The sequence below is a fragment of the Tachypleus tridentatus genome, chromosome 13 (genome assembly GCF_004210375.1).
Source record: "Tachypleus tridentatus isolate NWPU-2018 chromosome 13, ASM421037v1, whole genome shotgun sequence".
Lineage (NCBI taxonomy): Eukaryota > Metazoa > Arthropoda > Merostomata > Xiphosura > Limulidae > Tachypleus > Tachypleus tridentatus.
Window position 1 is genome coordinate 175,907,301 of NC_134837.1, and position 27,677 is coordinate 175,934,977.

The 27,677-nt window shown below is 31.9% G+C and overlaps 2 protein-coding genes and 1 long non-coding RNA gene across 3 annotated transcripts in view; 2 read left to right on the forward strand and 1 right to left on the reverse strand.

The window, feature by feature from the left end:
• Positions 1 to 24,860, forward strand: part of LOC143236381 (uncharacterized) — a 26,908-nt gene extending 2,048 nt beyond the window's left edge. The window contains exons 2-5 of the mRNA XM_076474646.1: positions 7,576 to 7,737; positions 13,958 to 14,086; positions 20,740 to 20,901; positions 24,552 to 24,860. Of these exons, the coding sequence (XP_076330761.1) occupies positions 7,576 to 7,737; positions 13,958 to 14,086; positions 20,740 to 20,901; positions 24,552 to 24,746 (648 nt within the window). The 3' untranslated portion in view covers positions 24,747 to 24,860. The remainder of the gene's footprint in view (positions 1 to 7,575; positions 7,738 to 13,957; positions 14,087 to 20,739; positions 20,902 to 24,551) is intronic.
• The window catches only part of LOC143239795 (protein ABHD14A-like), a 93,367-nt gene that overhangs the window by 46,494 nt on the left and 19,196 nt on the right, over positions 1 to 27,677 (reverse strand). The gene's annotated exons all lie outside the window — the stretch shown is intronic.
• LOC143239802 (uncharacterized) lies at positions 18,142 to 20,321 on the forward strand. The gene is made up of 2 exons (XR_013021370.1): positions 18,142 to 19,246; positions 20,046 to 20,321. It is a non-coding gene; the product is annotated as an uncharacterized LOC143239802 (long non-coding RNA).

The following is a 27,677-nucleotide window of genomic DNA, read 5'->3' on the forward strand; positions in this document are numbered from 1 at the left end:
AAAACAGACTCTTTGAGATAGATAATGTTTTAATTAGGTGACAAAAGTTATGATAGTTTTGTGATACATAATTAAGTGTTTTGTAATTCTAGTGCTACTATCACAAAACTGAGTTGAGTCTAACAATCTAGTATTACTATTAACCCTAATGTTTTAACTTCAAGCTTACTTGTACCCCAATCTTAACTAATTTAAATTGTTTAAAAGCTTTGTTAAACTTAAAATAACAAACTAGTATGTTAGAAAGTATTTTTGATGTACAACTTCTAAGTGCTAGCAATTTATATGTCTTGGAATTGAAAAGTATTGTACTTTAAATTCCATTTATACTTCATTTAAAATATATTCTCTTTTTGTATTGGCAGAGTTATTTTTGGATCATCATTGTTTGTAAACACACACATACACAAAACCTACTGAATTTTATTTATATATTTTTGAACAAATGTTATGGAAACTAGAATTCTCTTCCAAATTTATGTTTTGAAAATGAATCTTACTAATTACAATACATTTATTTGAACAGGAAGTTAGTTGATAATTGAGTCATCTGTTATTCAGTACCATTGCATAATTCATTGAAGTCTTTACATTTTATAACTAGAAAAAACAGAGTTAAAAGAAAACACTGTAATTCAGATCTGAGTGTTACCTGGACATTGGAGCATCAAAAATCTGATTTTAGATTCTAATGGTATTTAATAGACTGTGTGTTCTCATGTGTATTGTAAATATTTTCTTAATGAACTGTTCAAGTGTGATGATACATGTGATTTTTAAGTTTAAATTTTATTTTTTATAAATTTTTTATATTAAAGAATGTTTATTTTCAGGTTGGGTGAACCAGAGGTTTTACTTAGTTTTGCATCTGATATATTGGACAGCCATTGCAAAAATTGTATAAAGGTTCAGCATGACATCCATTATAACTTCAGATTCTAAAGCACCATGTGAAGAGGGTCCAGTTTGAAATTTTGTATGTATGTTATATATACATGTTGGACTTTTTAAAAGACAGTTGCAAAGTTTTGTTCTATTAGTAATTCTACCTGTACCAGAGGTTAACAGATGGAAGGGTTTGTTTTTATTTTTATTTTACAACTGATTTATGTAGAATTATGTAGTGGAATTTTTTGCCCATCAATTAGTGAAGTAACCTGATCAAAAATAAATCTTGCATGATCATGATCAATAATGATTTATTGTCTGATACTGTTGTGGGATGTTCTATTGGCCATCATGCTCACAAGTGCCAACTGTTGGTTATGTGATTACTCAAGAACAAAATAATGTTTGTAATTAAACACAATAATAATATAAAACAATTGCTATTAGCACCAAGAAAAATAATGAAAAACATTTTCCAGGTTTGTAATTACTTTGGAAATATTTTCAAAATCACTGTTCAATCCTATGTGACTTTCTTACAGTTTTACTCATTGAGAACTTGTGTCAACTTCTATTACAGTTGATGGGCAGATTATTCACATTGTTTTAAAACTTATCTCTTACTCTATTCAATACTTTATGAAAGTTGTTTGGAGGAATACCAACTTTTCAAACTTCTTGTAGTCAGCCAATTTTTTGTACTGTGTGTATGAACTTATGTCATTGTAAATGTGGGCTGCACTTTTTTACTAAATAAATGAAATATGTATTAGAATAGTAGCTTGAAAGTTATCTTTCTATAGGCATAAGTGTTATGATAAATATGAGGAGGTAATAATAAACATGCACTGTTATCTCTAGTTTTGTTTTACAGTCAGTATTACCTAGAAGTTTATCACTTGAAATATAAGTATACTTTCACACTTGTCTGCTTTTACTTTTTGATATTCATTGGTGCAAACCTGTTTTACTGTAGAAATGAATTTTAGTTAAGCCTGAAATTTGAGTGAAATAGTGGATCAGTGTTGATGTGCTCAAGACCATTTGATTATTGAGATCAAAGTTTGACAACTAGCATTTGTGTGTTCTGCATGTCTCGACATCCCTAATATATGTGTGTGTGTGTATATATATATATACAGGGTGAGCCAAAAGTAGGTGGACAGTAAAAAAACATTTATTTATTTATTAACAATCTAAAAAAAAGAAAACAGATTAAATTAAAACAAATGTAATTATAAAATTGTAATTATATAACATAAATAATATAGTTGCAACATAGTTATAATATACAATTGCATTAATATAACCGATACATAAACCTATTCCAAATGCTGTCCACCTACTTTTGGCTCACCCTGTATATACTAGTGGCATGCATCAAGTTTCAGAACTTGCTGTTAAAATAAATTATGCAGTTACCAGACTACAAGAAGAGCACTTTTCCATCAAAATACAAATAAATGTATATTAGATGAATTTGAATTCCTTGTACATTTAATTTTTTGTAAACCTACAAACAAACCCTCATATTGGGATATCTTGTGCTTTCCCCAACAGGAAGGAGATGCTTTGAATGTATTGCATGTTTTCATAGGTAAACCAATCTAATCTTCTTAAAAAAAGTGTATCAAAATAGCATTGTGGAATTCTTTAAGTTGCATTAGTATTGATGGTCAATATGGAGACTGTTAGTGTATTTAAATTTAGTGTTACTGTGTTGTATGTACAACTTATTTAAAATTATTTGTGCCTCAGAGTAAATAGTGTAAAATGAGAAATCTTGTATTAGTAAATGAATGTCTACCCAAGTTAAAAATGGAGTTTATTTTTATACTGCTGTTTGAAAATGAAATGGTGAAAATGATTTCTTAAAGCCCAATGATGAAAGCTTAATTTTATGAAGAAAATGATTGAAATACAGTCACTCTAATTTTTTACTGAGGGCTTCTCTATATAACATAAATTTTGCTTGTCATCAGGGAGGAGAGAATTATTATTTAAACCAAACATAATTCTGTAGAAGGATGTTTCATTTTCTTTAATCTTTTCATAATTATGACCTGATTGATATTATGTGAAGTTTTTATAGGTTGTTTATTATGTATTTTGGTAATCATATAAGGACTTTTCAAAGTATGATACGTATCCTGACAAATTTCAAATATTAAATAAAAATCATACTTGTTTTATTGATTCATGTTTTCGAGTTTATGTGTATTTGGTAAAATGGTACATAAGAAAATCACAATTAATACTAGACAGTTTTTATGTTATAGTTAGTGTGTTCAGATAGTGTAATAACTGTAGCAAGAACTGTTTTAACAGTTTGTATTGAAGATATAGAAATAAGTTGTGAAATATGAGGTTGGATTATAATAACTTAAAACACATTAGGATCAGTTAAAATACAACTATTTAATTTGTTGTAGTTGAACAAGACACGTTTTAAACCTCCATTAAATTTACTTTAGAATTGTTAATGATTGTTTTGATGTTAGTGCTTATAAAGTGATATAAAATGCTGCTAACATGATAAGTGTAGTTATAATTATCATCAAAAAAGGTCAATGAAATTGATTTTTAATACTTAGGATATTCTATATGTATATGTTGCTATTGACAATGCATGGCAGTGTCTGTGTGTAGAGGCTATCAGACCATGCAGTTTTGTCTTTTTAATGACTTTTGAAATTTGCAGTTTAAACAAGTAAAATTATAGTAGTTTAAAACTTTCAGAGACTTCTGTGTAAAAATGGTAAGTGGCAACTTTGGGAATATTTCTCAGTTATTTAGCTTTTATTCTAATGTAGCTTAGTTCTATCATAGAAATTAAGAAATCAAATCAGCATAAATTCTGACTAAAGGAAGTAGAAATTAGACTTCTCAATACCCCATTTCAAGAAATGGATTTATTAACATGTTTCTGAAATATTAATTTTTTTGAATGCATTTTTAATTTTGATTTTAAAAGTCAGATTGTTTTGAGAAGAACTGATGTATGAAGATGGTGAATTTTTTTTGGTCTACACATGAAAGAAAACATTTGGTTTAATGGTATGTTTTTTTTCTTAAGTTATGAAATACAACAAGTATATCTTTGGAGCAGTATGTGTAAGGATAACACTTTTTCCAGCCTAGCATCTTGAATTCTTAGCAGCAGTATAGTGACTCATAGAATAATTGAGTTTTTTCGAAAATCAAATTCAGAATTTTAGCTCATAACTCTGTCATCTCTTGATCAATCTGAGATCTGCTTATAGTTTTGGATTCAGGAGGTCAAATCTTTTTGATTGTGTTTGATCACACCAAAAATCTCATGGATTACTTTAATTGTGCGTAAAAAAAATTTCAAATTGAGGGTGAACTGGTAGAAATTCTCATCAAGTAATAAAATTGAATCATGTATACATGTGCTCCTTGCTTTGTATTAGTGGTGCACAAAAATGTAGCTAATAAAAAAGGAAAATAAAGGTTTTGTAGATTAATTTACTTTAATCTTGCCCTAAAGAATTTCAAATCTTGCTGACATTAAGGATTCCCTCTCATTTTATGAGAGTAAATGACATGAAATTAAAAAAAAATGTATCAGTTTTCTCAAATATGTGCAAAATTGAACTGTAATTGAAATATTCATATGTGGAACTTTGTTTTGATTTTTATGTCACATAGTTGTATTTTTTCATTTGGAAAGAAAAATTACTTTTCATATAAATGTACCAAACAGCTACTTGCATATGTTATTGATTTTTTAGCTGAAATGATTTGAAAATGGAATTTTGTACATGATGGTGCCAAAAACAGTATAATTAAACTGAATTCATTTTTGGTTTAACAAATTCAAATATGTGATCATATCTTAAAACTGGAAACTTTTGTTTTTCTTGCAGTACATTTACCATAAGTTTCTTTTTTTTCTTGTATACATTGTTAGTTTTGAAGCATGTTACATCAGAAACCTTTCATGACTACATGTTTTCAAGTACTTTAATTTATCATGGTTTTGTATTGTCTGCATTCTCTGTAAGCATAGTAAATTAATTTTAATTAGTTATAATTTTTGTTTCATTGAAATTATTGTGGTTGTTGATTTTTGCTCTGTAAAACATACTCTTTATATGAATTTGTGGAGACTTGTGGTATAGTTTGACCTGGGAAAAGCTAAGAGATTAGTGCGTGCGAGGGACTGGCTTAATAAAAGTTGTATGTACTGTCTGAGAAGAGTACATATGTAATTTGTATATGAGGTTAACACTATTTATATTTGTGATGATGAGAAACCCACTTGAAGTAAAAATGTATCTCAGGATGGCTGGTGTAGGATACACTATATTTATATTACTTTTTAATGATATATAAAATATTTTAAGGCAGAATATCTTAAAATTCATTGAGTGGGTAAACACAGTGTTATTAGATTTTATAGGAATATCTAAAACTATGTTTGGATTAATGGTTTTGGAGATGCAAAGCATAACAACATAGTATATTATAGATACTAGCCGATTTCCTGTAGTGCCAGTGCTCACTTGTGGTGGCAGCATTTGGTAGGGATGACAGTGCATGGTGGCTATGAGCACCTTGCAGTCTTTTATTGTAATATCTGTTCAATTCCTTTTTATTTTTGTCCAGAGACAAAAGGCATTTACTTAGCTGTTGGTGAGCAATGTGCTAATCAATGGTAATACTTATTTAGAACCTCAAGAGCTTGCATTTTACCTTACCATACACCATTCATTTGGTTGTGTTCACTTTTTGGTTTTGAAAACCTGAAAAATACTTTTTTCCACAATATAATTTTTCTCAAGGAACGATACAAGTTGGAAGGGTATAATAAGTCATGTAAAAAATTAATACAGTATAATAAACTCAATAAATAAAGTTAAGAATATTGCAAATGACAGTTTTTTGCAAGAAGATTGGGTAGTTACTTGAAAAACTGATAATACAAAACTGTTTCTGATGCTATTCCTCACTTTGTATCTTTAATTCATGAAAAACATTTAGAACAGCATGTGATGTCATATTTGCACCCTGTGTATTTGTAAACAAATAGCATCACATATTTTATAAGTTTTTCTCAATTTGTTGGTCATAAATGAGTCTTTTTTTTGCTTGAACACTTGGTAAATACTCAAAAAACTGATAAAACAGAACTGTTTCTGTTAATCGCTTTATAACTTTGTAAACATTGAATCTATGTGTGACTTCTTCACCTTCATTTTGCTCCATTATGTGCAGCAAATTCAGTTGCCACATTTTTCTGTACCTATGAAAGGAGAAAAAAGTACTCCATGACAAGAAATGGAAAAAATTGTGACCTATATTGTAAATCTATGTACACAAAGGATAAAAGTTTTGCAATGCTGGAGGTCGCACATCATGTAATAAAAATGTTTTCAGTACCATACATATAAGCAAGAGTTTCATTACTGTATGATGTGACATATTCATTTTCTTACAAATTTTGATTGTTTTCAGAAACATTTAGTTTCAAAATAATTTAATAATTGTGCTTTACATTTCAAATATCTGTGTTTTAGATGTGGTGACAATTGCATTACTTTTATTGACACAAACACAGAAGTGCCATTATATGGGTTTCCTTGTATATCTTTTAATTGGTCTTAAACTTGGATAAGATATTAGTGTTTTTAAATCTACTTAACCCTATCACGATGGATCAAAGATCAGAGGCCACATCATTCCATTTGTTGACTTGTATTCAAACTTTTATTGAACTACTATTTTATGAATTTTTATGTTAGTAAGTCTGGTATCAAATTCTAGTTTATAATCCAGTTTTACTATTATGCATTAATTAATTTCTTAATTTAAATATTTGGTATGATCACACCTAAGCCACTTGATATGCTGAACATAGTACTGATTAAAATTAGATGCTTGTGGTGTCAAAATGCTAAGTCTGCAGTTTTATATGAATTAAAAACTCAAATTACCAATATTGACAATCAAGAATATCAAATAACAACCACATATCTTGATATTTTTCTGAGATATGGCTTATGTACTGAATCAAACACAGTGGCCCATTCACCTCTTTCCATTTTTGGAAATGGTCCTTTATATGAACACTTATTTCAATATTTTGTGTGAATAACCAATCAGCAGCTTAGAATGTCCCCTAGTGATTTTTCAGCAATTTTTTAATGTTTTAGAAGGTCGCCTCATTCTTTTGAACCAAAATTTCAAGGAGATTGGTTGTCTCTGTAGTCTGCTTGAAATTTCATATTTATTTAATATTTAAATACAGCTTAGTTACTGACCTTTATAAATTATAGTGAAATTCTATAGTAATTTAATACTTCTTTTTATCCAACTGTGTATATAAAACCTAAAAAATATTTTGTTTCATGTCTTCCATGTGTGAAATTTTAAAAGGTTTAGCAACCTACATCAAGCAGCAACTGAGTTTAAAAGTCATATTGATATATTCCCAGAATGTATAAAACATTTATTCTCTCATATTTTGAATTTCTTTTAGTTTTGCATGTCTGTCACAGAAGGCGGGATTCGCTATTCAGAAATTTATGAAGCAGGTTGGCCAAAACGGGTGGCTGGATGGACACCCTCGACAGGGTGTGATTCATAGGCATTCCCAATGTCAGACGTGTGCTGGGAACATGACAGAATATCCAGGCCACTTTGGTCATACATTTGCTTTAGAATAATCCAAAAATTAGGGAAATAATATCCAAGTCCACAGGTCAGCTAAGGGAAAGAGTGGCTCACATTTATGATCTGTGCAAAAGAAAGAACATTTCTGAAATATACACAAAATTGATTAGTGAAGCTCAGCAGCATGCTGAAGAACCCACAAAAAAGCTGGTATGTATGTCTTTGGAAGCTTAGAATTGTCAATCATGTATTTTTTATACAGGTGTTTTCAGAGAACATAATCTAGTGCAAGTATATTGTTCTTAACAGTACTAATATATATTATAGTTTGTCCAGAATGAAAGTGGTGTATGAGATAAACTTGGCTAGTTTTGAAATGCATTGAATATAGTTACAGAAAATTTGTTCATAAAACTATAAGAAAATTTAACTTTCTTTAAATTTAAATTTCTTTTTTTTTTACACATTTCAAAACCATTAATTAGTTTAATTTCAAAAGCCCTGTGATGAATATGACATAATATGAGTTACGTGATTGAAATGTCAGTCACTCTAATTTTTTACTGAGGGTATTTTTTTGGTTACTTGTTTATGTATGCTGACTAATGAATGATTCTTAGTGCAATATGTTCTTTCTTAAAATTATTTATTTTGTTTAGTTGTTTTAAATTGCATTCCTTGTTCTTTAATTTTTATGTGGAATTTGGCCATAAATGGCATGAATTACAAGTAAATTAAAGCATAATTTTATTATTTCTTTTAAGACTGAAGCAAACATAATACCATTATAGTGGACTGGTGTTTTGTGTTAACAACTAGTTTACTGGGTCAAAATAAAAAAAATGTAGTTTTTTTTCTCTCATTTGATCAGCTTAAATATTTTACTTGTTTTCAATCCCCTTTCCTTGGCATTTGGCTGCATTTGCTTTTTGCCGCACTGCCACATTTAACAGAATTTATTGAATGTTCCAGTATTATGGCTGTGCATTGTTTTTACCAGAAATACTTAATATTTAATACTAAACTAAACTTAACTAACGTGGCAGGGGTTCAGTTTAGAGAGAGAGAAATCAGAAGAGTTCTCTCTCCAACTGGGGTGTTCAGGAACTTTGTAGTTCCTCTTCGTCCCCTTTCGTGGATTGTTATTAAGATTTAGTGGTGTTTTTTTTTTTTTATTATTTTAATAGATTGATTATCATTATTATTCTTGACTTTTTGGGTGGAGAATGTCTCTCTAAATGTTGTTTTGGGTGGAGGCAAAGGCAGCAGTGGAAAGAAAGGCCGGGACCTGTCCCGAAAGGAAAAAGTTGGGCAAATGTGAACATGAATGTAATTCATTCAAATCCAGATCAAATGAAACGCCCGATTCAGGGTCTGGCAAAAGTTGCCTGGGCTGGGATCTAGAAATCCAATGCCTGAAGATTTTGATGTGGGGAAACGGAGTGCCGAGAAAACCCACTTTCATACCGACAGGGCCAAAGTTTTGCCTGTCGTGTGCCCTGTACCTGAAAAAAGGAATTCATGTTAATAACATAGATTTTATTTATTTAGATTTTGTTGAGTGGATTGTGATTCTTGAAATATGTTGTAAGGTGATATGTATTTTGTTGGTGCATTTGATAATTTGTGTAGTGATGCCGTTAGTTTGTTTCTATTTTCTGCTTTTAGATAATATTTGAGAGAAAGTTCTGTTATTCTATTTCTTATAGTTGGTAAATTACTAATTTGGTGTAGATAATTTGTTGGCGTAAATGATGGTAAACTGAATGCGGATTTTAATATTCTGTTTTGTTGCACTTGGATTTTTTTGGAGTGTGTTGTTTGACATATTGTATGTTACTTGACATCCATTACTCTATTAGTGGACGGATGTAAGCCTTGTATATTTGTATAATGGTGTTCGTGAGCATTTCGATTGTTTACCAGTTATAGTCTTTAGATATGAAATCCTTTTCTGATTGATGAGTGTATATTGTTTATGTGTTTTTTCCATGTTAGTTTTGTGTCGAAAGTGATGCCAAGGAATGTGATGTTTTTGCTCATGTTAATGGTTGTGTTTCCAAGTGATAGTTTTATTTTTTCTAGATTTTTTCTTTGCTTCTTTAGTTTTCTATAGAAGGTGATTGCTTGTGTTTTGTCGGATTTAACACCGACCCTCCACTTGTTGCTCCATGTTGAGACGTTGTTTAGTGATTCTTGCATGGAGACATGGCCATTACTGGGTTTCTGGAGGTGCTCCAGATTGCGATGTCGTCTATGTATTGTGAATTGTGTGTGTATGTTAGATTTGGAAAAGGTATGTCACTGACGAAAATTATGTATAGAAGTGGAGAGAGGACTGATCCTTGGGGCACTCCTGCCGTTATATTAAATAATTTGGATATGGTTTTATTGACTTTTACTTGTGCTGTTCTATTGGTTAAGAAATTTGAAATCCATTTGACTATCGTGGGATTTATTTGTAGGTGATTTAGTTTGTATATGATGGCGTTGTGCCAAACGCTGTGGCACAATAATATTTAATAGCAGTTGTTTGAATGAATATGAAAATAATATATGAAGGTATTAAAATTTAAAAGCAAACAATGCTTTGTGTGATATACAGTTAAAATTTTAAGTTAAACTGAGCAGTAGTTGTAAAAGTTATTCTTCATGTTTCAGGAAGATGACATGAAACCATGTTTGAAACATGGTGACTTTTACAGTTGTGAAACGTTTGTTTGTGGATTTTAATATTTTATAAATATACAGAAGTTCTTTGAATTTTAACCTTTCAATATAATGGATGAAGGATTGTATATCAGAATGAAAGAGTAATCTTTGTAAAATGATATTAATATTCTTTTTCTGACAAAGTAATTTGTCAGATAGTCTAACAAAGTCTGTACAGGTTATTTTTTTATCAAAAATTCTTACAAAAATTTGAAAATATGCAATTTTGAAACTAGGTTTTACTGGTTTTATTGCCTTTCATATTTTGATTTAAATAGTGTTATTAATAAGTTATCGTCAATAGCATGTTGCATAGTTAGAACCATTCTGCCATCAAAGTACTTGGAGCAACCTATCAGTGATCTATGCATATGTCGTCTTGCTAGTTGTTTAATTATATTATGAAGCTAGCTGCCATGCCACTGAGGATGCACATATTTTAGTGAAATAAGAAAACCTCCAATGCATCCAAAAACATTTGATTTTAATAGCATGTCAAGAAGGTTTTGGATATGTTAAGGGAATATAAATAATGTATCTTGTTTTGATACGTTAATTAATGAACAGTTATTTTTCCTTTGATTACAGCTTTTGATTACTCCAATATTAAATTACTCAAAATAATGATTAAATTGGAGTGTTACAAAAAATCAACTATTTAAAATTTGGATTTATGATTATTCCAATTCTCAAAGTAATTAAAATTTTGCTATTATGTTTTGTAGGTTATGGAAGTAAAAGTAGGCTTAGCATTTTTGAAATCAGACAAATTTAATTGTTAATCTAGTAGATACATGTTAAAAAAAATTAAGTGATTGGATACATTGTGCTGGAAAAGTCTAATTTTATTACAGTGAGGATATATATAACTTGTATCCCTGAAAAGTATGTATAACTTGTTTTTTAAGGATGCATGAACTGGTAAGACGTGTGGAAACAGCCAGTATCCTGGAGCAAAGTATATTATTCGAGACAATGGTGAAAGAATTGATTTAGCTTTTTGTCCCAAAGCTAGTGACCTCCACCTTCAGTGTGGTTATAAAGTATGTCCTAAGAGTCTTAAACCTATAGTTCTTAAGATATAATGTTTTTGTTAGTAAATTTAATCATAATGTTTTAATCTCGGTTCTTAAATCTCAGTACATAAATTATGTGTTCGTGTACATACCTTATCAAATGTGGTGACTATTTTATGTGTTAATAATATTGAAAGACTTCATCAACTAAGCAGTTTGATTTTGATAGAAAGTCAGTTGTTCAGTAAATTTTACAATTTACACAGCTTTTTTTAGTTTAATTCAAACTATCAGTCTACACAGTGCTTTCTCTATCCATACCACCCATTTTTTTACATATATAAACTTTATGACTGTTTGGTTTTTCTTGTTGCATAAGAAGCTGAAAAACATTACGTAGATTTTCACATACAAAATTCTATACAACCATTATGGAGAAAATAGGATTAAGTGGTACTATATTTAAAAAAATGTTGAAACACAATTATGATCTTTTGTTATGTTTTAATTAAAAATTGTTAGTATTTCTTGTTTCAGGTGGAAAGACATGCTCAGAATGGTGATGTTATCATTTTCAATCGGCCACCCACTTTGCATAAAATGTCTATGATGGGGCATTAGAGTTCTTCCATGGTCAACTTTCAGATTAAATTTAAGGTAAAGTTAAAAAAAAGGTCTTTTATGAATATTCCAATCCTATAGAAAGTTGTACTCACGATTAATACATATTTATTGAGTATTTCTACACCCAAGTCCATGTAAATATTGCATATAATTAATTATTTTCTATGTGTTATACTTTGGAATTAGTTTTCTTCTTTTTAAACTAAGGTATTTGGAATTAAAGGAAGTTATAAAATGTAAAAATGTTAATAAAATAAAAATGTATTAAGTCCATGAAAGTCCAGTGATGAAACTGACTATATGACAAAATGATTGAAATCTCAGACACTTTAATTTTTTACTGAAGGCTTCTCAGAAATATTTTTCAGTGGGTTGTGTGTTATCTTCAACTTTATAGTATTCTGCCTGGGTTTGTAACAAATCCACTTGACCAGTGCCCAGAACTAGCAAATTTTGAACTTAGGTTGCCATGCATTCTATGTGTACTAGATTGAAATATGATTCTTCTTGATGACGAGAAACCCACTTGAAATAAAAATGTGTCTCATATGGGTATGAGTCTCATATGCTGATATGGGTATTAGCACTCTTATTGACTTGACGATGACCTAGGAAGGTTGAAACTTTGTTCTCCAATCCCATTTGTTATTGTTTTTCATTGTCACTGAAATTGTTTAAGTTTGGTAGACTGTTTATTAATGATAGACTGACCTACTGTAAGCTTGTAGAAATGTGTGACTTTCTATGTATTATCTTGAAACTAGCATGATTTTGTTTTGTGAAATGTATGCATGTGTAAAGTATCATTACAGTTATTAATTAATATTCACAACATTGAAATTGTTATTTTTCCTATCAAATTATTAAATATATACTGCCACTGAAATTTTTGTAAAAATATTAGCCTGTTTATCAGTGATAGGCTGATACTTCATGAGCCTGATAGACAACACATGCATGGTTCAATTATCAACTTGTTCAGTAATTTGTTGCATACTTATGACACTTTTTAATTTACAAAACTATTTGTCATTAGTAGTACAGAATTTATTTTGCTTTGCAAAGTATTCTTGATGTAAGATGACAGGTAAGATGGAATATACCAAGGTGTTTTGAATGTCACATCTTTATATCGTGGTTTTGGTTTAATTGTATATTGTTGGTATGATACCCTACCAAGAGATATGTATTTGCATTTTGAATCACATTTTATGTCAGGAATATCACTATTGTATACATATACAATTTACAACTATCTCACATACACTGTACTAATTATGTTGTTAATGTGATATTAATATCATTTAAGTTCTGATAATTGATGTGTATATTTTCAATCTGTAATAATTTATTCATTATAGTGGTAAAAAAGTCAAGCCAGTAAATTTCACTGTAATGTAACATAAAAAAATGAGTTACATTAACGTTTGCACGCTTTCGACCAAAAGTCACTTTGATAAAGGAATTTTCAAAGGTCATACAGTCGAAACCAGAACTAAATGAAACTTCATTTTATTCTTTATACTCGAAGGTAATTCAAACATCCATGCTCATTGCTTACCACAGTTGAACCAGTCACAGAAAAAGCTTATAATGATGAGTTGGAACCAACAACTGGTAATACTTTGAGACAAACTTTTAAGAACCAAGTAAATGGAGTAGTCATTTGCATAACATCTTTTAATATTTGTTAAGAATATGTGAGAGAAAACCTCATATTTTCAGTAACAATGTGAAATAAATGGATATTTAATATGTAGAAGAATATATATATATATATATATTTTATAACAGTTTAATTGTGTAATCATAGATCGAAAAAAAGTTTTTAAGATACTTGGAAAAATATTAATGTGAGTTTCAAATAATGACTTTTAAGAATCAAAGAAAATTGACTTTATAAGCTCAGTTAACATTAAATTATGGTACATAATTGCATTATAATTAATGCAAAGGTTGCATTATGAAACTTTTTCTCTTTCTGTGAATATTAAAAATTTGTAACTGTTAATTGCACATGTCACAACTGAAAATATTAAAGCATTTTAATTTTAATAGAACATTTTCACTGTTTTCAGGTGAACCGCATTCTAAATGATGCTCGAGACAAGACTGGTGCTAGTACCCAAAAGTCACTTTCTGAATTTAATAACTTCAAGGCTATGGTAGTGTCTGGTGCTAAAGAATCAAAGATCAACATATCACAGGTATTAAAAGATCTGGAGTGATTAATCCTTTAGCATATGGATGGTGCTTGACCAGTTTGGGTTTGTAAATAAGAAATAACAACTCTTAAACATCACCAGTTTTGAAACATAAGCTATATTTTTGTGATCAAGTTATGATTCATAATATAATAAAAAAACAACACAATGCAGCATACCCATTTATTATAAATATGTTGCTAATCTTACAGTGAACTTTGAGACACATAGCAGGTATAGTGATGTTTATACCTTAACTACTTTGAACAGATTGTATGTATGTCACACCAATTTACATGTGAAATGATTTATGGTATGTTCAGTAAACAGCTAATATTTTGTGTCCTCCTTTTGGTATAATAACTGCAGACAGTCTTTCAACCATCGTTGCAACACATCTAATAAAAGTGTCCTTTGGGAATTTACTTCAAATGTCTGTAGTACACTTCCATTAAGTTTCTTTAGAAGTAATTTTTGACATATCAAGTTTTTGATCCATCATGTTCCAGATCTACTCAAGCTGGTTGAGATCGGGGCTCTTTGGGGTCCATTGTATCATTAAAATGACTCCAGCAGTTTCTTTCTTAACGTTTGAAAGAGGGTAGTTATTTTCTAGGTAGTAGAATCCTTAACCAATAATACACAAACCACTGAATATACCATGACGAATCAGTATCTGATGGTATCTGTACTGGTTCATTATTCCATTTATTTTGCAAGTATCTCCTGTTGCATTAACAGAAAAACACCTCCATACCATTACACTGACTCCACCTATATGTCATGGTTGGTGCTATGTACTGAGGAAAGTATCTTTCACCTTTCCTCCGTCGGACGTACGACCTACATTTTGAACCACATATTTCAAAATTGGACTTATACACTCATAAAGACTTTTACCAATCGTTAGCAGTCCAGCTTTTGTATTTTTTAGCATATTTCAGTCTCTTCATGATGATTGGAGATATAAGTAAAGGTTTTCTAACTGCTTCACCACCAAATATTTCATCCTCATTGAGTCTTCTTGATACTGTATATCAGGACACTTTTCTGTCATTTGGTTCATGGCTGTTTATCTCGTGTAGTCTTCCTTTTGTCCTGAAAGCTGCATAAACAAAGATACTTAACATCAGTATAACTGAGTTTAGGTGTTCCTCTTTCTTTCCTATTTTCTAATTTACCTGTCTCAGTCTCATGATCAAGGGTGTATTTGACAGTTCTAGGAGAACATTTCAAGTCTGAAGCAATTTGTTGGAGAGTCCAATCAGCACCAAGTAAAGGTTTTGAACGAACTCTCTGCTCTACTGACAATTCTCTACGCTTTTTGGGCCATAAAAATAAAACTTAATATAATGTGTTAAACACTCTCTGTATGAAGGTTTATTTGTGGTGCGTTATTAAATTGATTTCTAACATACACCGGTACCATATGTTAGTTCCTTACTAGCTTCTTTCTATATAGTTAACACACTGCATTGGGCTCCATGACAGTTATTTCAGACCTTAAATTTAATCAGTATGTTCATTCAAGAAAAACCCTTATGACATGTCCTTGGTACAAGTTTATGGAAATTCTAAAGAATGACAAGTATTCTCATACTGGTTCATCGGTTGTCAACAGTAAAGTATTACCATGTTGTTTTAGGTATAAAATATTTGAGTTTTCTTATGTGGTGACATGGAAGAATTAGCCCCACAAAATGGAAAGAATGACAAAATATTTTCTTGTCCTAACACTTTTGCATTTGTGTTCTCTAATAGCAAAGCCACATCGGACTATCTGTTGAGTCCATCGAGGGGAATTGAACCCCTGATTTTAGCATTGTAAACTGTCAGACTTACCACTGTAACAGCGCGGGACAACACTTTTGTTCAGTACTGTACTTGAATACTTGTTCGATAGATTTTGGTTTGGTTTGTTTTAAATTTCGCGTAAAGCTACTCGAGGGCTATCTGCACTAGCCATCCCTAATTTAGCAGTGCAAAAATAGAGGGAAGACAGCCAGTCATCACCACCCACCACCAACTCTTGGGCTACTCTTTTATCAACGAAACGTGTGATTGACCGTCACATTATAATGCTTCCACAGCTGAAACGGCGAGCATGTTTGGTGTGATGGGGATTCGAACCCGCGACCCTCAGATTACGAATCGAGTGCCTTACCCACCTGGTCATGGCGGGCCTGTTAGATACATATACCCTAATCAAAAGTGAGTGATATTGAGAAAAAAAGAAGACATAATGCGACTATTTTCACAAATGTATATTGAATTCTCTATTTGTTTTATATATAAAATATTTGAAGTCTTGCATATTTTACAAATAGAATATTTGAGTTTGCTATGTGCTTTATATATAAAACCAATAATTTCATCTTGTTATAAAGTTCTTTATACTGAATGTTGTAATAATAATATAGATGTAGCAATATGATGTAATGTGTAGAATCTACGTGTCTGGAGACACCTAAACAGTCTGTAATGTTAATGTTAACTTAACACTGTTTCAAAACTGACTTTTAAATAACATTTTTTATAATGGAATTGTCAGAAGGCTTAAGGACTGTTTGATAATTTTGACTGAAGGTAAAGATAGTTTGTACTGTTTATTATTTTATATCATATTAAACAACATGATTGGTAATATTGCAACGAATAGTGAGATTGACCGCAAATTATAATGTCCTCATGGCTGAAAGGGCGAGCATGTTTGGCGTAACGGGATTCAAACCGCACCCTCGGATTATTTAATCAAGTGCCTTAACCACTTGGCCATGCCGGGTCGAAAAACGTTTGTTCCTTATCATAAAATTTAAAGATATATTATATATGGTAGGATGCAATTTATTAATATTTCAGTCATAACACCTGCAAACTGTAACCATCCTCCTATTTCTACATTCAGTCAGTTTAATTAAAATTATACAGAGCCAAATAAATTTCATAAAGCTACAGAAGATTAAACGAACGTAGTGACAGTCACAGGGACTTTATTACTTGTGCTTTATTTTTACAGATTACCTAAAGTTTATTCAGGCTTGAGAAAATTATTCAATAACTCATATTTTTGTATATAACTATACAATCTTCTTAAATTGTCCTCATTTGGATATTTCAAGAGATCTGTTATTGCATTTTTACCATTCGTTCTTCTAATAGCACAATGATATTACACTGCAATTTCAATTTTTGCATACAATTTCAAATTATTTTGATTGTTCTCAAGCGTAAAGATATACAAATATTCTATTGTCCTGATTCTAAATTTGTACAGTTTTACAATACATTTCTTTATCTTGTTACTAAAGATTGGTACTTTCTCTTGACAAAACGGATGGAGAGTCAGTGACATCCCTCAAATCAAAAGTGTATTTTGTAATTTTAATTAAAACCTGCATTTGTCACAACAAAGCTATAGGAGTTTCAAAACGTCTCCAGTTGTCACAATAATATGAAATATGTTGAAAAAGTGAAAGATGTTGATTCCATGTTTTCTGCTCTTATGGAATTATTTACTACTAGAATGTCACATACATAAACATTTTTCTAAAGTTACGTTATTCTCATTGGAAATTACGTTTTATGTGTTTTCCACGTCCCAAACAAAAAATCACCAATAAGCTGACTTACCAGTGTTTTTTCCTGTTATTTTGGTGCAGCCTATTTGAATAGTCTGTCATATTTATATTCTTTTCAGTAATGTACCTAGGGCATTAACAATTATGTTTCAGTTGGTACTTGTAGGACTTAAACAAAACTACGTTTCAGTTGGGACTCCCAGAACTTTAACAGCTATGTTTCAGTTAGTTAACCAGCAGAACTCATCCATCACACAATTTGTTGTTCCTTTACAAGGAAAGTCGCTGAAAGGTTACAGCAGCAACAGGCCTAAGGAATGTTTCTGTGAGGAGAGACACACAGGATGATTGAAATCAATTGAGGCTTTAGTGTCACATAAACTGAAATGGAAACCTCGACTGTTCCACTATACGAAGGTAGCCATTTTATTATGTAGAAGAACTGTATGCAGTGTCTTTTAGTTTTGTTTAGTAGAAAGAGGTCTATTAACCCACAAGGACACTGCTATGGGACAGTGAGGCAGGTTTATGTTGGAGAAATTAGAATTCAATGAGTGAGTGCGTCATCAAATAACTGGCCTGCATTTCGGGGGGATCGATGGAGAGAGGTCCAAGCTGCAAAAGAGACAGGAGAAGACGTAGATTTATTAATGCGTGTATTCTTGGAGGGCAGAAGACTCTTCACATGATGAAAGAAAGTCTTCATTAGAGAATCAGACAGATTTGTCTGTACCTCTGCTGTACCAGTAGAGTGGAGTACAGCAGCATACATCAGAGGTGGAAGAGGAAACAACAGTTTATGTGTTTCTGGATAAGAAATGTTGTTTATGGTCTTCAAAAAATACACCTCTTTTTCCTTTGCTAATTCAGGACAAGGACGAAAACATGGAGGGTGGGAAACATTAGAGTTAGAGCAATGTGGGTCCGATTGACACTTGTAGCTGTTGTGGCCTTAGCCTCCAGAACGAGCACGTGTCAAAGAATTATAACAAGATTTCTTAGAATCTCTGAACCTCTAGCATTGGAAACATGTGACAGATAATTTGCTTTGATAGTGGCAGGCAGACATAGCAATTTAAACGGCAACATCAGAACGTTTGTAATCCAAATTGTTCCATTTTTACAAATGGAGACAGGCCGAAGAGCCGAAACACCTTGGCTGGAGAAACAAGCGAGGATCTCCGATTCAGGGATGTTAAGTAAATCTTTCTTCATGATCACTCTTCTTGAGGAATTCAGACTAGCATGGGAGTAACCTTGAAAGGCATATTCCCAATGGACTTTGATTTCATGAGGAGTGTGCTATGCCATAGTTTTGTGAGTGTAAAACCCAAACACTAGCATCAGACATACTGCCCATAATACCCGTTGAGAATGTTCAACACCAGTACTCAGTTTATCTCTGCCCAACAGGATCACATGACTGACTTTAGGGGAAAGCATCTCAAGTTCACCCAGCTACAGGACTTTACGGCCAAAGTGGTGTATTTTGGTACCTCCGACGCCTCTCAACCAATAGAATCCTCTTCTTCCCTTCAGGGTCCTACAAGGTCCCCTCATCATGTAAAGGAATCCACATCGAGAGGTAATCATTTGGACTTGTTTTAAAAACAAGAGTACCAATACACACACAATATATTATAATAGATTTATCTTAAACCTGAATAACCATCAACTTCTATATTTATTTATAACTTTACAACATGTCTGAATTATTAGGAAGAATTATATTATGTTCATATTCCAAATCCACCAAGTAGTAAGGGGATGTAGATTATGTTGTTCCATATGAAATATTTGAAGTAAGTTGTTGTGTAGCCTGTTGTTCCCAATAGAATGTTTCTGCTAAGTGGACGTAGGTGCTGTTACCCCAAATAGAATATTTCTGGTAAGTGGAATGTAGATGTTGTTGCCACAAATACAATATCTGTCGTAAGTGGATGTAGATCCTATTATTCCAAATGCACTATTTGTGGTAAGTGGATGTAGATCCTCATACTATATGATGTTATAGCTTTGCTGTGAAAAATATATTATCAAACATAGTTCTGCACTCCAGCAACCTCGGCAGTTTAGTGACGTTTTCATTGAGAATGTCTGTCTTCTTACTCACCTATTCATCTACACTCTTCTTCAATGTTTGACCTTTTCCATGACCTTTTCATAGTTTTGTTATTACCTACACCAATCCAACTGTGTATGTTTCTCAGTTTTATATTTCCTTTCAAAGACTTTCCCTGAGCTACTATAAACAATTTTGTAACAAATATAATTCACACGGATTTTGTATTTCTTTTTTGTGCTCGGTAACATACGCTCATTGGCAAGTCAAAATAAATTATAGATCTTTATATTTTGTACTTTTTTATGACTCGGTGACACAGCGGTACCTCTGAGGACTCGCAACATCACAAACCAGGTTTCAACACCCATAGTGAACAGAACACAGACAGTTTATTGAACTTTGGTCTTCACTTCAAACAAATAAACTCTTTAATAAAATAATTTCAAACATGACATTTATTTATTTTTATTGTGTGAATTGAAAACTGAATTAAACCTAAACGTCTAAGTGAGTATTGTATTTTGTGTATGAATATATTATGTTGACTCATCATTCATTACTGCGTGGATAGCTACGTGTAATACATTTCGTGAGATATGAATTTCTTTTGTTACTTAAAAATTACAACTTGTCAATTTGTATAGACCTGTTGTTTCATAGAAACTACTTGTCAATGTGTATAAATTAATACATTATTCACACAGTTATTTTTATTTCAAGTTCAAGTTGAACCTGAAAATGTTTTTAGAAGTAACATTGTGCCTCACGTTTTACATTTGTTAGAACCACTGAAATATTGTTAGAAATTATAAACCACCGTATATAATATATACATAATATGTAATTTATATAGATAGATGGGTTATATTTAAAAGGAAACAGTAGTTGTTAATCATATTAATTTGACGTTTTGTTATTATTTTCTGAAAAAGAAATAACGAAACGTGTTTGTGATTAATATTCCGTTATTGTTTTGTATTTTGTAATCATGTTTTTTTCATAACTGTAACCAGAATGTCAAAGTTTTCTACCATGAAGCTTTACTTAAGGACACTTCCAATTTCCACATCTCCATCCTTCTACTGCACGGAGCAGCGTTTTCTTCCAAAACCTGGCTGGACCTGGGCACAATACAAGTGCAGGCTGCAATGGGCTACCGGACTGTGGCAATGGATGTACGTGGTGAGCGTTCTGTTCATTACTAACTTAACATTACAACATTTAGAGGTAGGTGTCAGTTCATTACTAACTTAACATTACAACATTTAGAGGTAGGTGTCAGTTCATTACTAACTTAACATTACAACATTTAGAGGTAGGCGTCAGTTCATTACTAACTTAACATTACAACATTTAGAGGTAGGCGTCAGTTCATTACTAACTTAACATTACAACATTTAGAGGTAGGTGTCAGTTCATTACTAACTTAACATTACAACATTTAGAGGTAGGTGTCAGTTCATTACTAACTTAACATTACAACATTTAGAGGTAGGTGTCAGTTCATTACTAACTTAACATCACAACATTTAGAGGTAGGTGTCAGTTCATTACTAACTTAACATCACAACATTTAGAGGTAGGTGTCAGTTCATTACTAACTTAACATTACAACATTTAGAGGTAGGCCAGTTCATTACTAACTTAACATTACAACATTTAGAGGTAGGCGTCAGTTCATTACTAACTTAACATTACAACATTTAGAGGTAGGTGTCAGTTCATTACTAACTTAACATTACAACATTTAGAGGTAGGTGTCAGTTCATTACTAACTTAACATCACAACATTTAGAGGTAGGTGTCAGTTCATTACTAACTTAACATCACAACATTTAGAGGTAGGTGTCAGTTCATTACTAACTTAACATCACAACATTTAGAGGTAGGCATCAGTTCATTCCTAACTTAACATTACAGCATTTAGAATTAGGGCCAGTTCATTACTAACTTAACATTACAACATTTAGAGGTGGGCGCCAGTTCATTACTAACTTAACATTACAACATTTAGAGGTGGGCGCCAGTTCATTACTAACTTAGCATTACAAAATTTAGAGGTAGGCCTCAATTCATTACTAACTTAACATTACAACATTTAGAGGTAGGCGCCAGTTCATTACTAACTTAACATTACAACATTTAGAGGTGGGCATCAGTTCATTACTAACTTAACATTACAACATTTAGAGGTAGGCGTCAGTTCATTACTAACTTAGCATTACAACATTTAGAGGTAGGCGCCAGTTCATTACTAACTTAACATTACAACATTTAGAGGTAGGTGTCAGTTCATTACTCACGTTGCTCCCTCCGCCCCAATGACACAGCGTACACCTGCAGACTTATAAAGCTAGAACTGGTTTCGATACTTGTTGCAGAACAGAGCACAGATAGTCCATTGTGTTGCTTTGTGCTTAACTTCAAAACAAACAATACTAATTTAACTTTACAAAATTTTGATATATATTCCAGTTCATTGCTAATTTAACATTACAATATTTTGATATAGACTCCAGTTCATTGGTAATTTAACATTACAATATTTTGATATTGACTCCAGTTCATTGCTAACTTAACATTACAATATTTTGATATAGGTGTCAGTTCATCACTGAATGAAGAGATAGGTAGTCAAGACCTTTATCATAAATTAAATTATTTGTTTGTTTTTTAAATTTTACACAAACCTACATGAGAGCTATCTGCGCTAGCCGTCCCTAATTTAGCAGTGTAAGACTAGAAATGTAGATAGTTAACATACCCACCACCAACTCTTGGTTTACTCCTTTACCAATAAATATTGGATTTACGGCTGAATGGGTGAGCATGTTAGGTGTGACGGGAGTTAAACTGCGACCCTCAGATGCGAGTCAAACGCCTCAACCACCTGGCCATTTTGGACCCTGACCAGTTGTGAATAGAGTTTCAAACACAGTTGTGCATCTCTTGTGTAGTGAAATAGGCTATCATGTTAAGTATGTAATTAATTAGCATGTTTTATTCTTGGGAATTGAACGTTTTTAAACGATCATGTTTAATAATCTATCAATTGTGTAAATCTACAATTGTATTTCTTATTTTCGACATAAATGTGTTATGCAAAAGTTTAATCCTGGTGACCTTTAACCTGCAGTCTACACGGCGCGATCTTTGTTTGTATATATACTTGAACTTGATACGTCCTGTGGTGGTCAGTCCTAGTATGAGTGGAACTTTTGCTCTTCTGTACCTGGTAAAACATTCAACGGACATGGGTGGATATGTTCCAGTTGCACCCGGGGCTACAAGCATTCTTGAAAGACAACCTTGTGGTAATGGTCAGTCAAAAGAAATGTCCCTTGACAGTGTATGTGAAAGCCTAAATGATTACTTTTCACTTGCGCCTCATTACTTAAGTTGTCTTAAGATAAGCAATTTAAATGTCAACATCAAACGAAACATATAACTGATAAAGCGTGTGGGGCAGAAACCTTTTCAAACGTAAGATACCTGGTAAGCACATTTCACTTCGTTTAAGAAACATTTTATCAACGTACTTTTGATCTTGAAATTTTCAATAAAATACAGTTACATAAATTAACCCACAATTACTGAACTTACACTCGCGATTAAGATATAACTAAATATGTTTACTTGTTTATATGCATTTCATCATTTATCGAGTCTTTTGTTCAGTTGAGTTAAGTACACGAAGTAAACTTTACTATTTATTCTCCTAAAATAATTATAAACCCAAATAAATACCTCTACAAGTCATTTTATTTTGCTAAAGTAGTCAAGTTCAAGTTATGGTTATGTGACGATTGTAAAGGAAATGTTGTACCAGTTATACACTAGTAAACTGTATTTCAGGTATTTCACGACTATTTAAAAACACATAAACAATCACAAGATATACATAAATCAAGATTAGATTTTTGATATTTTAAATAAGTCGAGAAAGTTTGGGTAAATTTCTAATTAGTTTTTCTGCGAGGTGCACATTCAACTTTCTTAACATTTTAAAATGAAAACTTTATTTCTTATTCTACGTTGAAATTGATCAAATTTCATGTTTGACTTTTATCTGTTGGGTTAAAAATTAAGTTATATTAAGAAACAAAGAGCACCAGTTTCAACAATACATTCAATCCTTCAAAATGAGGTTTATACGTTTGATATTCAGTGATATAATATATTTTTACTAAAAACACAATATGGGTCACGTGGTATTTTACAGAGAATTTAAATTGTGTTGGTAAAGTTCATTGGAAATTTTATCAGTAAAATTATTAAGAAAGACAAATAATTTATTTATTTATTGAATTTATTTTATTACTTAAAACATATTTGAAAAGGCTGAATATTTCAGTTTTTGTCAGTTGTGATAAAGTAAAGCTATTCTCCTGTGTATTTTAATATTTTTTGTAAATTATTGTGTACAAAGCTGCACAATGAGCTATTCATTGCTGGTATCAAAACCTGAATTTTATCTTTTAAGTTCTGAGACTTCCAGCTAAGCCATGAGAGGAGGGTATCTTATTATTTAATATATTTTATAGCGAGTACTAAATAAAAACAATAAACTTTTAGATCTGTCATGAAAAGGTTATTATTTCTTCTTTATGTAAACCATGTCTATCTGAAAGTAGAATGTAGCATCTAATAAACATGTAAAAGAAGATATGGAAATCAAGATTATCTCCCCCTCTCTCTACACACACGTCTAGTGTTTATTGCTAGTCTTCTGGAAATCAAGAAAATCTCCCCCTCTCTCTACACACACGTCTAGTGTTTATAGTTAGTATTCTAGAAAATTACCAATATTTTTATCATATTTTAGACTCCTACGTTGGTGGTTTTTGGAGAGTATGATCGTGGGAAAAATTCCGCTCTGTTATGCTTGTTACCCAGAAGTCAAGGAGTTGAGATCCCTAGAGGAAACCATCCGGCTTATCTCACTAGCCCTGGGCTTTGGCATAAACTTCTTTACAATTTCCTTCCTTATGCAAACCAGCTGGCAGCTGAGACTCAATGAAACAAAGCCAGCAGAAGCCAGAAAGACACTATATGTATTTGAAATGTATCTCACGATTTGTCAATTCTTGGCTGTGGATTGTAACAAAGAAAAAAAAGAGGATGTTACGAAATGTATTGCAATTCATGTTTTAAAGTAGTTTTATGTAGTGAGAACGTTTTTTTTTTCCTTTTGATTGATTTTCTTTTTCAATCAATGATGTTGAGAAAAATGTGCTAAAAACCTATCCATGAAGTGATAATAATAAATTTTATAAATATGCAGAAACTGCCCTGTTATACTGCTTATGGGATATACAACATGGAAATAATGTGCAGGTGATTTACAGTGATGAGTAAAGAAGAATTAATAGTTGCATTTAAATGTCCAGCTTGTCATTCTTACAATAAATACAAACAAAAAGTAGAATAATGTACTAATTTTATATTTGTTTTAAACCTATCAGTACATTATGTTCTTACGTACGATAACATAAGTCCATTGATGTATCTTTGTTAATTGTTACTTCAAACTGTTATACCACATAAATCAGCTAAATTCTGAGGTTGCTGCTTGAACTTTCCAGTTCCATATTAGTCTATACAGCCTCTTAAAATGTTTGTATCTGGACATCTAGCTGGTCGAGACATGATTGAGAGTGATTTTCCTCCCATTTCTTATTCTCTCACATTTTTTGCATGTCTGGGATCTCAGTTTGTCTGGATTATGAAACTGTTCAACAGGTCTTGTCTTTGAAAGCTGACACGATGAACAAGATTATGTTGTACTTGTTATCTGACAGGATACTATCTAACATCATTGGCTGAGATGTGTAGTACTTACATCACTGAACATGTTATATATTGATACCACTTCCCTATTTACGACTAAAGAAGCTGTCACGAACTATTGTCAAATGATTTGAATTTGGGTGCATTTGTAAGGACAATCTTCTCAAGCCGTCTGGCGTTTTCGTTTGGTTATTCCATCTAAGCAGTGGGTTTGGGACAACAAAACATCGACTGAGGCGATATCATGCTAGCTATGTACGTATTGTACTGTTCTAGAGGTAACACTCACACTTATATCAGTGTCATTAGAAAAAAATATTTAATATTTTAATTTTATTCACTCTTTACATTATCATTACCAGTAGAGCTCATATAGCGTAGTAAGCAAATCATTTAGAGTTAATTATTAGTCACATATAGCTTAAAAGGGTCCTGATCGTAGAATGATAACTGGGTCACTGCAACACACCACTTAAAACTTTAATTCGTTCAGACGGAAAGTTATGAAGTGACTTCCTAAAAATCGGTTGGTTGGTCTACTGACTGTCAATGTCAAATGTCTTTAATGGATGTTGAGGACGTTATGTCTAGAATTTGTTTGTGTGTAGAGATCGTTATATCCCAAAGTTGCTGCATTTTTTAAATACGACAGTGTAGCATGTCAGCTTGTAAGACTCTATGGTGGGTGAGTCAGTCGGCACCAAATTATATATCATTTTTATGAATACTGTCTTATCTTGTTTACGATCTGTTTCACAGTTTCAGATTATTCTTCTTTGTTGGACAAAACTTCAATCCTTATTGGGTAAAATGATATCATTATTTATCCAATAGGACTTAGGGGAACTCCCGAAATGAGTTGAAAAACTGTCATCAATAGACATTGTTGTTATTGAAACATCAAAGCTCGTTTTTTAGGTATAAAACTGAGAAACATCTTTCGAAGCCACAGGACCAGGGTGTTAGATAAACTGATGCACACCAACCAGCACCATTATTCTCTGTCTGTTTTCTTCAGGTTTTTAAAAACCCACTTCAAATATTCTACCATTAATATGGTTATTAGAATACTTTATATTACGTAGCTTTAATCTGTGTTTGCTACGGAAATAAAAACTATTAATGAAAGCGAGTTAGTCATCAGCTGTGCATTTCACTATTTTGTTTGGGTTTAGACATCAATATCTGTACAACATTCTGTGTGTTTTTGCCTTATCTCAGTATTTTGTAAACTCCTGAAATTCCCTTTGCTGATAAAGTTATTTCAGATGAGACTTCTTCCTCTGGAGATATGGCATAATTACATGTCTCAGGCCAAACTGTTTGGATGTTGATTTGTTCAGTTTGACTTGTTCCATCCATTAAATTGATGATAACCTGTGATCCAATCTATGAGAGTGATAATGTTCTCACCAATCTAAGAGAGGTTGAATGCAGCTAAAGCCAACTGTTCCTATGGTTTAATGAAACTTGGAGGAGGCAAAGTATCCTTCCTTACTATTCTATGCATGCCATGGTGTTATGATTAGGAGTCTCCACTCACAATATGCAGGTCGGGGGTTCGAACCCTATGGCCAAACATTTCGCCCTTTCAGCCTTTTAATTCCAGTATTCATTGATAAAAGAGAAGCCTAAGAGTTGGCGGTAAGTTGACTAAGTGTCTTTCCTCTAGTCTATCATTTCTTAGTTAGAGGCATTTAGTACAGATAACTGTCAAGTAGCTTTGCACAAAATCCAATAATTTACCTCTTCTTTCTAACTTCATCCTGCTATTGTTAACAACTGTATATGTCATCCTAAAGAATACTGACTGTAAAAAAGTACATCGTAGACACTTTCTTTTACCAACCTCACAACGTTCTGTAGGCCGTGCATGGTAAATCATGTATTAAATTATAAAAAAAGAATACCAGGTTCTCTTTTACCACTGCCACCACTTTAAAAGTTTTCTGGTATGAGACTCGGAAGTATATATCCATTCTATTTTCTATCTTGTAACCTAGTGGCCCAAAAGTGTTCTGTCTTGTATCCTAATGGCTAAGAAGTATTCTGTCTTGTAACCTAGTATCCAAAAATTGTTTTGTCTTGTAAAGTAGTAGCTAAAAAGTTCTCTCTTATAACCTAGTGGCCAAAAAGTGACTAACTTACAGGCGATTTATAG